We start from the raw sequence: 11,313 nt of genomic DNA on the forward strand, positions 1-11,313 counted from the left end.
CTTCCTTCTTCTTTTTACCTCTTTCATCATCCCCTTGTTGTTCTTCCTGCATTCTAGCCGGTCTCATCTCCGATTCCCTTTTCCCAGCTGTCTGTGTTCGAGGGAATTACAGAAGTCATGCTTCACCCAGAAGATACAGGACAGTGCCTGGGCACACAGCTCAGGCAGAAGTCAGCTCCCAGAGCACTTAATGCTGCTGAAAACATCACCAGCAGTCATGTTCAACCTTCACTTCAGCCTAAATACTCCCCGAGACAAAAAAGAAAGGAAGAGAAAAAATACAGTAATGCCAGATGATAAAAGAATTATATAGCGAAGCCTAACACACACAGAAAATCCCCCCCAAAACCCGGAGATACTCTTCCCCCATGCATTATAGATCAGTGGTATCTCAGCTCCCTTATGGAGTCTACATGGAGTGACATGATGAAACTAGACTGAGTGGCTAATATTTGTCACATTGTATGTATAATGGGATGTCAAATACAATTTTCACGCGTGAATCCAGATTACTCAATATCAAGTAAATGGATTAATTCAAATCAAACTATCAACAGAGCCTCTGCATCTAATCTTTTCCCCCTTCTTCTTTCTGAGCTACAGCTTAGTATTCCTCTGTTTTCACTTCATCTGCTCTGCAAATTATCTGACTGTGCACTGATTGTGCCTGGTTTCCTTTGCCTCTCCTGATATGAACATAAAATAAAGGTTCCAACAGAGGGTTGGATTGGGTTGGATGTTATGAGTCTACCTTCAGCTCTCTGATTTGGAGAAGTTAACTGTTCAGCAGGAAGCTGAAAAAATCTCCTCAGGATTAAAGGGAGTCTGATTGATCTGACAGTTAAGGGTGCCTACCTCCTGTTTTGATTTTAATGGATTAAAATCAAACATCAGAGCACCCCGATGGCAAAAAAAACCTTGGTCTGGAGCATAAATATTAGTGGAAACTACTACTGGGTCATGGTGGAAACTGAGGTAATTATACATTTTTTAAAATGAATAACAGAATATGAATTATTCCTGTCTGAAAAGTGGAAAAAATAAAGTTTATCAAGGTCGGAAGATGAAATCCTAAGTTAGCCTTGCAAAAAATATTCATACACTTTGTCATGTTATCATGTTACAACTTCTAATTTATTTTGTGGGGGGGGGGGGACGACTGTATGTGATAGACCAACACAAAGTAGTGCATAATTGCAAAGTGTAATGCATGCTTTATTAAAATAATTACAAATAAAAACTTGAAAGGTTTAGCATCTCTCTATCTATCTTTACATGTCACCTAATCAGAAACTAGAGTCCAACCATAACAGGACAGCTGTGTGCACGCCACAAATCTGGCCTTTGTGGAGTAGTAGGAAGAAAGTCACTTAGAGAGGAAGTTATAAGAAGCTGAAAGTATAGTTAATGTTAAAGTTACCCTGGTACTCTGAGTCCAGTGCAATTACTTGCTTTGAGAAATCTGTTACTTACATCTCTATGCAAGTTAATTCTGTATAAATACAGCTGTTCTGTGAAGGTAATGTGTGAATCTTTAACACACCCCATTCACTCAGTGAGCCCTTGTGGCAGAATCATGCTGTGCAGATGGTTTTCCTCAGGAATGACAAGGATGTGGGTCAAATTTCTGAGGCAACAAATACCTTCTAACAGAAAATCCTGTTAGAAGTCAGAAAAAACTTGATATCTAAGACAAACGTTCGTCTTCCAGCAGGACAACAAAGATAAACATAAAATAAGAGCTACAACTAAATAGTACATGCATGTGCTAAAATGTCCCATTCGAAGGCCAGGCGTCAGCCCAATTACGAATATATGGCAAGACTTGAAAATCAATTTTCACAGACAGTCTCCATCCAATCTGACTGAGTTTGAGCTATTTTGCAAAGAAGAATGGGAAAAACTGCTGGTTGTACAAGGGTGGTGGAGACATGCAGCTGTCAATGCTTCGACGTAACAGCAAGTACATTTTGACTCACATGGGTTGAATACAAATGTCACACATCTTTGTGAAAAAGCTAGTTAAACCCGTACATCCCTTTTCTTCAGCTTTTTTATGTATTAATTTGCTTTGGTCTATCATAAAAAATCCCAGTTAAACACATTAAACTTTGCAGTTATAATGTGACAAAATGTGAAATAGTTCAAAAAGTATTAACACTTTTATAAGGTGCTGGAACCGTCTTCCCTTCCTGTCATTTTGAAATATGTATTTGATACGAAGAAACATTTCTGGATCATTAAATTAAACATCAAACTCAGAATAAGCAATTTATTATTAAGGTAAAAGTCAAATGGAAGAACAGTTTGTCAAGTCAAAAGTTCTACTGCGAAAATTATACCATAGGTGGATGGAGGTCAGCCGGAACTAATTCTCTCTGGCATTTATTACACAAATCGCTCACGAATGTGCAACAGCAAGAGTTTATTTTCTTTATTCTTTGTGTGTAGTGTAGATGTGTCAGCTCTAATTCACTTTAAATCACTGTGTGGACCAGCCACTAATAGCCCATTGATGTGACTGACAGTTAACGTACATCTAGTAACAATTATCTGTAAAGAAGGGGCAGAGGGCTGGTGTTAGTATTCAGAGGGGTAGCTCGATATAGTCTGCCAACAGCTGTATGTCCTGTCAAAATGTCTTTGAGCAAGACACAGAAATCCCCCATGCTTATTCCTACGGAGACGCTCTGGATTAATGCTGTCGGCTGAATGCCTAAAATTTAAAGACGTGGAATACAGACTTAGGAACTGTCCAATAAACTGAAAAGACGAGGCTGTCCATTATAAACTCTACACAAATCGTCTCGCTGTCAAAGTTTTTTAATAATTCCTCTGTCAATCAAAGGAATGCGCACACGCATTTTCCAACTGTTAAACCACAAAACATTTCAGAGACATCAAACATACTTGTACTTGAAAAATGGAACTTTAGCCAAACGTGAACTCTCTTCAAACCATCACATTTCACTTTTTGAATGAGTTACTTCTCTAAAGCAGTATCCTGCCATGCACTTGTGCACCCCCCCTCTCTCTCTCTCTCTCTCTCTCTCATTTTTTCTCTGCTGTGTTTATAATTTAAACACTTTGTCATGTTTTATCAGTGTAGAAACAGCCAACTGATGCACAGCTGGGACAGAGCAATGGTGAAATTAAGAGTAGCAAGAGATAACCCAGAGGCTTGCTGGCTGAAACAGAGCGCTTCAGATGGAGACTGAAATGGTACGAAGAGTGCTACAGAGAAACTGGCTCTCCCTTTCTCTCTCTAAATATGCTGTATGCCAAATTCACAATGGCACTTTTGGCAGTTCAAACTTGTCTGAGCATCCAAAATCCCCAAAACATAAGGATGGGGTACTCTATATGCTGTTGAAGCAGCAGAAGTGTTCCTCACTGACATTCCTGCTTGAGGTTGCAGACTATACTTCAAACTCAACTGTGCAGCTACTTTACTTCATGTCAAAGCTCACAAACAGGGTTCAGCAGGTACATATATAACATTTTATAGGAGCTGTGAACTGTTGGATGGACTCAAATGTGAGAGGATATTTCATATTAAAGAAAAAGGAAGAGTTACAGGAACAGATTGACGTAGCTCAAAGAAATACTCCCCTGTGCTACATGCTATATCCGTTTCCAGAATTTATTTTATTATCATTTTCTTGTTTTATTTTTGTCCTATGTCCAGTTTTATTCATGATGACACATTTAGTCCTCCTGGGCATGAGTGATACAAGTCTTTCATATATCCCAATAGCAATGGTTCTGTCATTCCTTAAGAAATATTCTATTCTAGTCTTTTTTTTTCAAGGTAAGGGTTTGTTCTCTTCTACTGGAAAAAAAATCAAGGACAACACTCAAAGGACATTTGAAATAGCATTTTTTTTTATTATTATCTCCCTTTAAAATTCTCACATGGTTGTTGGGATCATCCTAACAAACCTTTAGGGCATTTTATATGTTACATGTCTGGTACTCAAGACAAGCCCAGACTTCTGCACCTTTTTATTCCATGTAGATTAAAAGCCTTTAGAAGCAAAACTGTGCTGATCAGTGTAGAATAATTCATACCACATTTGACTGATTTATATTTTTTGTTTTTCACGCTTTTCTCAATCTCAGTTGGTTCCATTGGAAAAAAAGCCCCAATTTTATGTTTTACATAAAGAGTTGGGCTTTTCAAGATATGTTCAGTGTTATTTAAAGGATCATACAGATCAGGTCTAACCATTGTAAATGGTTTATGTTTGATATTTTAAACAAAAAGGGGTTTTAATTATCACTCCAGATAGCCTATAAAAGAAAGAGGGAGAGGAATATCCCTTTAATTTATCATGAAAAGCAAAAGTGTATGGCCATATTTTCTTGTAATACTTACAACATAACATCACAGTGTAACATTTTCATTAAGTAATCTGGTAGTAATGGAAACTACAACAACCTTTTTCTCTCTTTTTTCTTTTTTGAGTCCTTGTGCCACATCCTAATGTAAAGTCACCCTGAGCAGGGAGCCACAGTGTCTATATCAAAAACAGCCACTGCTCATAAGTCTGGTAAGTTGCTTTTTCATTCACTTTTTAGTTACAGACAGAGCTCCATAAATGTAAATCCCTAACACTTAAGAGTCATTACATTCATATCATCACTGAGCATTCATTGTGATTCAGTTATGTGGGCCAGGATTATGCTGAATATGCCAGATCATCTTATCCAAATATTTCTTGGTATTTCACTTAACATAGAGCTGCCATAAAGATACAAGGTCTTTCTGTGCCCAGTTTTCTCACCGGTGTTTTTATTTTCTTGGACTCTGCCTGTAGTTGTTGACTCTATGCCATCTCCTTTGCAATTCTTTAACGAGTCACAGCAACACAGAAGATCCTTGTGCCAAATAATTATGCATCTACTTTTTTGTGCAGGGCTACCTAAAGAAAAGCTAACAGTACATGACATGGTTTACCAAATGGCCTCCCTGGACACATCATGTCTTATTTTGTGTGCCTGTAGTCAATTCAGACACTCATTTAAAGAGCTTTCCATGAGCCAACTGGGCTCAGATGGTCGAAACGTACTTGAATCCTGACTCAATTTAATGTCACATTATGGTTTGTGAATGGAAGACAAAAAGTAATTTTGACTCTGAAAAGAATTTTGGAAATTTCTGCTGCCTTACTGCTTTTAAAGCTTTTATACTAGCGCAAGTGTGTGACTTCATCCTGAAATATTAAGAATAATAGTTATGTTGCTGATCAAGTCTACACAAGTATACAAACAGACAATTACATGAAAGAAGACAGATCTATGTTTTGAGTGTTTTAGCACCACAGAGACTGATGGCAAGACTGATGCTCAAGGTTTCAGCACCATGGACAGAGGCACGGAAGATGGAAAGTAAGCAAGGGAAAAAAAAAAGTTTACACAGTGTTAAATAAGGAATACTTCAAGTATTATTTTTGCACAGGATGAGAAAAGTAGCAATGAAGAAGGAAGGGGGAGAAAGAAGGAAAGAGAGGTAGGTGTGTGAATGATGTAAATAAAGTCTCTTTGAAGAATGGTTCAGCAAAGTCTAACTCTCTTTGAGGTTTGCAATACCCAAGCATCTTCAAAGACAAATCTCTGGGGACAAAAGACCGTGTCCAACACAAGCGTACACTCAGCTTTTCACATGTTCATTCACAAATTTGTACAACAGAGTGCAATACAACAACAAAAAAACATCAACATTTGCAGATAACCCTCCCTACGCTGTACCTTTTTGCACAAACACACAAATGTTTATGTTTAAAGTGCTTTTGAGTGGATTTCGTTTCAAATAACACATTTCAAAGGTAATATTTGTTCCAATGTTTATAGTATACGCAGACGTCTTGACAATGAATCGGTATTATACTATTTACTATAGGGGCGGCACGTACAATCAGAGCGGGTAGGTGAGAGAGCAGCAAGGCCACTCATCAGTCGCCAACCTTGTGTCTGTTATAATGCTGCACTGTGCGGTAGGCTTGCTCCTCTAGCTCAGTGGTGCGTAATCACACAGCAGCCTAAGATCTAGCTGTGACTCTTAATACGCTCCCGTCAGGTGCTTTCCCCTTTATATTTGTTTAAGTGGGTTGTTTCAGTCCACAGCAGTCATCTCATCCTTTGACTTCTGTGGGTTCAGTTACAGAACTGCTGAGTGGACTGTTTGGGTTGAGAGAGACTAGCTTTAAGGCAGAAATGTACTGTCAGAGCTTAAAACTCAAGCACATTTATTTCGCTTATGCTCTCACTTAGGAGATATATGAAGAAAAAGCGAAACAGGAGCTTTTTTTTAAGGCAGGGAAATAAAGGGAAATTGAAGTGAAGTCGTGCAATTAAACAGAAGCAAGTCTTCCAGGAAGGAGAGATTAAAGCGAGTATGATATGTCCAAGGAAGCAAAATGTGTTGTTTAGCCCATTGGCATTGTAGTTGTTCTAATTCAGCAGAAGCCCTAACAGGATCCTACGTTTTTCAAACATGCAAAGCCAGGAGCGCTTCCTCTGAAAGGTCTATGTGAGATTTGCACACTGCCGTTGATGTTTAATTGGTTACAGCACTCGACTGAAGAGGACAAAAAATGTTTGAAAACACAGGAGGAAAAAACAGAGGCTCTGCAGGTCAAGCTTCTCAAATAAAATCCCATCTAACAGCTAAGTGAGCTTTTGACACATGATTTTTAAACTTTTTCGCAAAGCTTCAAATACTGAAACCTCTTTTGTTAAGGTAATTCGAAGTTATAAATTCCATCTAGCATACCTATATTGGAGATTTTTTTTTTTATGCATGCTTTAGTGCTCAATGTGGGAGTCAGGGTTACATTCAAATACTCCAGCGATGGTTGTGCTCATCTGACTGAAGGAAAACAAGCTCAAACAAAATGTTCTTTCATGTGAGCAAATACAAAGACAGAATTTATTACATCTTCAAATAAAAGGTTGTACCTGCTTTGACATGCATGAGGGGAAGCAAGAATCCCTGTTGCATCCTGCTTGATATAAAATAGTTGCTGATTTGTGGGATATGCAAATAAATGCATATCACAGGAACCCTTAATTGTTGCTCGATAAACCAAAATCTGGTCAGTCAGCACAGTGTGTTTCAGAAAATATTGGTGTTGACAAGTTTTAGGTTTCACCTTTGTAGCAGGCATCTTTATTTAAAATATGCTACTTTGGCTGAAATACTTGCGACAGAACATTATTAGGCTGTAACCCATTATAATTATGCAAGACTTAATAAAACAGTCTGAAGTGCAAAGATTCCACTAATAAGGGAAATGCATATATTTACTAAAGCCTATTTTTTCCCTTAAGCTGATATGCACTCGGAGTTGCACTTTCCAAGCTTTGTGATGTTGTATAACTGCATGAAGTCAAGTATAAATGTCAATTTATCAAGGCCATTATATAGAGACAGACTCATATATTTTCTTGTGACCAGAACTGAACAATTTTATGAAAACTAAAACAATTCTGTCTTTTTCCAATCAGTCAACACACCCGCAAGTCAAACTGACAACACTCTTCAGTGTGGAACTTATTTCTTACAGAACCCAACAGGAGCTTTTCTAATAATCAAGAGAAAACTAAATCTTGATTAACTCCAGAAGTATGCAGCAGACTCAAATCTCCTTCACACATTGTGAGATGTTGTCTCTAATATAAAACATAATACCAACATAAAGTACATCTGTATAATAAACAAATAAACAATTTAATCATTTCACACATACAGTAATAGCAATATGTGGCTTAGTTGCTGTCAAATATTGTTGACAGACATTTTAATGTATTTTGATCAGGAAGATTTAACTGGACTCTGTAGATTTTCAGTAATACAGGAAAACAGTTATTTGGCTTAGAGCTGTTCAGCAAGAAAATCTTTTTACTCTTATTACTATTTTATTATAAACGTATAAGGTTGTCCAATAATTTTATTATTATTTATATAAGGAGCAGAGACATCACACAGTGTGTGTGGGAAATTTGATTATTAATGAGGAATCAGAATAATCTAAAAGTGCTGTCAACACGTTTGCAAAATATGTCCACCTCCACTATTATATTTAGCTTTTCCAAGAATGCTTTGTGTTTTATTGTTGCCCATGTGCACAGACGTTAATCATAAAATAGTGCATATGAAGAAAAAGGAATGCAGGGGAAGCTGAAGGCTGTAGTAGGCTCAATACAGCAACTCGTAATGTAGTGTGAATTCTACTACATCAGCACCATGTGGCCAGTTCATGTGCCTGTCAGGAAAATAGGAATCTTTTGGAGATTTGGATAATGTTGTCAACTCCTGGAGGTTAAAGGCGTCTGTGCATGCTGGCATTTACAGACTTACGTCCAATCAGGCTGCATAAGATTTTAGTTTATTGTAATCTCCTTGTCGGTATGAAAAATATCAGCACTTCCTGTTATACCTTGGTTAAGTAGATAGCCACACTAGGGTAGTAATCCTATTATTCCCTATGTTGTTATAAACAGTGTTTAAATTTAATGATCAAGAAAAACTAGCTTGTAATTAGATGTGGAGATTGAGCAACTAATGATAATACAAATTTTACAACTGAGTAATATTATCTAAATATCAGAATTATTAATATTTAATTACTAAATAGTCACATAACATGAAGTTATTGTTTACGTAGTGACGTTTATCTCTCATATTCATAATTAGGGAATGAATCTAAAGATAATCTGTCAACTACATAGCAATAGAATGGTAATGCTGCTTGCATTAATACAATGTTTATTACAGTGCACAATTTTAATTAAAACTGAAACAATGAACAATTAAATGCTAACTGCAAAGGTAAAATGATGCTTCTATCTCCACCAATACTTTGGCTCTGCCCTAGCGCTCACCTAGCTAACCAATGAACCCCAGTTCAGACATATAGCAAAACTCCAAATAGAGTTCTTGTGATTCCAAACTTTTTTCATTTCTAGGCAGTGGATACCAGGGTGATTCCGGCTATGTTTAGTTGTGAAAAAGTATTTTTACATACTTATCCAGATTTGTGCCCTGAAACAAAACAGGTCCCAGAGGTCTAGAGACATACATTTAACTTCATTGCTTGGTTGCTTCTTTGATGTGCTCCGTCAACCGTGAGACCTTGTTTTCCAATCCAAATCATGTTCAGTCAACTGAATTTGCCACAGGTGGATTGCATTCAAGTTGCAGAAGCATCTCAAGGATGATTGGTGGAAGTTGGAGAAACCCGAGCTCAATTTTGAGTCGGACAGCAAAAACAGGTGAATGTATGAGTACCTGTTATGTTTCAAGGTTTATATTGTTATACATTTATAAAGAAAAATCTAAGACGTTTTCCCTTGGCAATTTTAGCTATTTTGTGTAGACTTTTAAAATAAAACAAAACCTAAATCTATTTTAGAGGTGAAAGGTTGTGGATACCTTCTGTTGGCACTTTATGTAAAAGTTTTAGAGGCTGAAAGACAGTTTCTCTAAAAACTGTGTTGACTCATCATCCAGATCATCTTTGTGTGACCTCTGCTGAATTGTCTAGAAGAAGAAGAAAAAAGAAGAAAAAAAAAAAACACCTCACCTGCGTTTCTCAGCTTGCGGTTCCTGAACACCGAGATGATGACCAGCAGGTTTCCTAGCACATCAACCACCGTGGTGAAGATCAAGACACTGGCCAGGATAGCAATGACCCAGGCAGGGCGAGCGGTCCCCTCGGCGGGCAGGCTGCGCTCCAGCTGCCCCAGCCGTGGCTCTGTCCGGTTCTTCAGCAGCATCAACGTGTCCGGCATCACTCGGTCCACAGCGCGAAGCTGCCCGCCTCAAGTCCCCCCCTAAAATTTTGATTTTTTTCCCCCTCTTTTTGTTATTATAAGTGTATTTTTATTATTATTTCAACGTCCCGCCGGCACCGTCGGTACCGGTGTGTCCTAGATGAAACATGGAGCGCACCCTTCCCCAAGTTCCACGAGAGCGCAGGTAAAGTCCCCTACTTAAAGGCGACAATTAGTTGCTGTGGTGATCACGTGTGACGTATGAAGTTACTCTGACTCTTGATTTCCTTTTTTCCCTCACATCTTCAGAAGCAAAGTGACCGGTCCACGTCCCACAACAAACGACACACGGCCACGGTGCCACACCTCCTGCCGGGAGAAAGGAATGTAAAATATTTCTCTTTCAGAAAATAATTTTCAAAGAACACGGCTCTTGTTTCTGAACTCTTCATGTGACACCTTACCTGGCTTGCTGGTTGGCATTTGTAAATCTCCTTCGTCTGCGTGTGCTGACAAAAAAAAAAAAAAAAGGCTAAATAAAAATGGGAAAGCGAGCGATTTCCTTGGAAGCGGTCAAATGGCTGGGTATATTTCTGTGTTCAACGTGCAGCTTAGTTTATCTTCTTTAGCGATGTGTGACGTCCTGTCCATGTACAGGACCGTGCAGCTTAAACGACGCAACTGGAGTTGAACGTAGCGAAATGTCACACAGTAGCAGCCCCCGGTGAGACACTGATGATGATGATGATGATGTGGAGACATCCACAGAGTGAGGATGGAGCGAAGACTCGCCTCTTTCGGTGTGTGTGTGTGTCCCCCTCTCTCTCTTTCTCCTTCATCCCCTACTCTGCGTGCAGACAAAAATATTTTCCATTTTTGCCCCGCTGTATTTTATTCCAACTCTATCCCGGCGTGACCTCCCAGAATCTGCCTTTGATCTCGGCACAATTGCTCGGAGGTGCTCCGACTGTAAGCACACAGAGTCGGGTCGGTTCGGGAAATCCAATGATCACGCTGTGACTTCGCGTAATCTTTTCTTTTTCTTTTCCACCGGGGTGAACGGGGAGGACATTTTGAAAGTAAAACAGATTAAATCAGACATGTTGCCGCTGTGAATGTTTCTCAAAATCTAATTTTAGACGTGAAATAAATAACAGAAACGCTAAATCACATGGCGGTATATAGATTATATAAGTTGTAAACACAACTGTGTAATTTATCGATCTGATGAATGCTTGAACAGTGCGCGCACGTTTCTGGACTCTGGAGTATTTGTGGGCAGCAGAGTCACAGCAAGAGGAGGTGGCAGTTTAATCCCATTCATGCTTAACATGGGTGACTGAAAAGGGTGGGGAGACTGGGGGCAACAGTGCAGTCAGGCTCTCTGGATTCATAAGTTATCAATTATCTGTGTCAGTTGTGACACATTGGGGCCAGTGCCATCACTCCCATGTTTAACCCCTTGCTGCTGGTCTGCAGCTGGATGCCCTTAAAAGTCAGCAAGCGGAGATTAGAGACAGCCTATAAAGAAAAGCT

General features: G+C 38.8%; 1 protein-coding gene and 1 long non-coding RNA gene across 2 annotated transcripts in view; one reads left to right on the forward strand and one right to left on the reverse strand.

Annotated features, from left to right (window-relative positions):
* mtnr1bb (melatonin receptor 1Bb) overlaps positions 1-10,088 on the reverse strand; it is a 47,643-nt gene extending 37,555 nt beyond the window's left edge. Inside the window, exon 1 of the mRNA XM_032577066.1 lies at positions 9,588-10,088. Within this exon, the coding sequence (XP_032432957.1) occupies positions 9,588-9,795 (208 nt within the window). The 5' untranslated portion in view covers positions 9,796-10,088. The remainder of the gene's footprint in view (positions 1-9,587) is intronic.
* LOC116728762 (uncharacterized) lies at positions 9,868-10,307 on the forward strand. The gene is made up of 2 exons (XR_004341023.1): positions 9,868-9,982; positions 10,087-10,307. It is a non-coding gene; the product is annotated as an uncharacterized LOC116728762 (long non-coding RNA).
* Positions 10,308-11,313: the final 1,006 nt, after the last annotated feature.

Source organism: Xiphophorus hellerii, chromosome 11 (assembly GCF_003331165.1).
Source record: "Xiphophorus hellerii strain 12219 chromosome 11, Xiphophorus_hellerii-4.1, whole genome shotgun sequence".
Classification (NCBI taxonomy): Eukaryota; Metazoa; Chordata; class Actinopteri; order Cyprinodontiformes; family Poeciliidae; genus Xiphophorus; species Xiphophorus hellerii.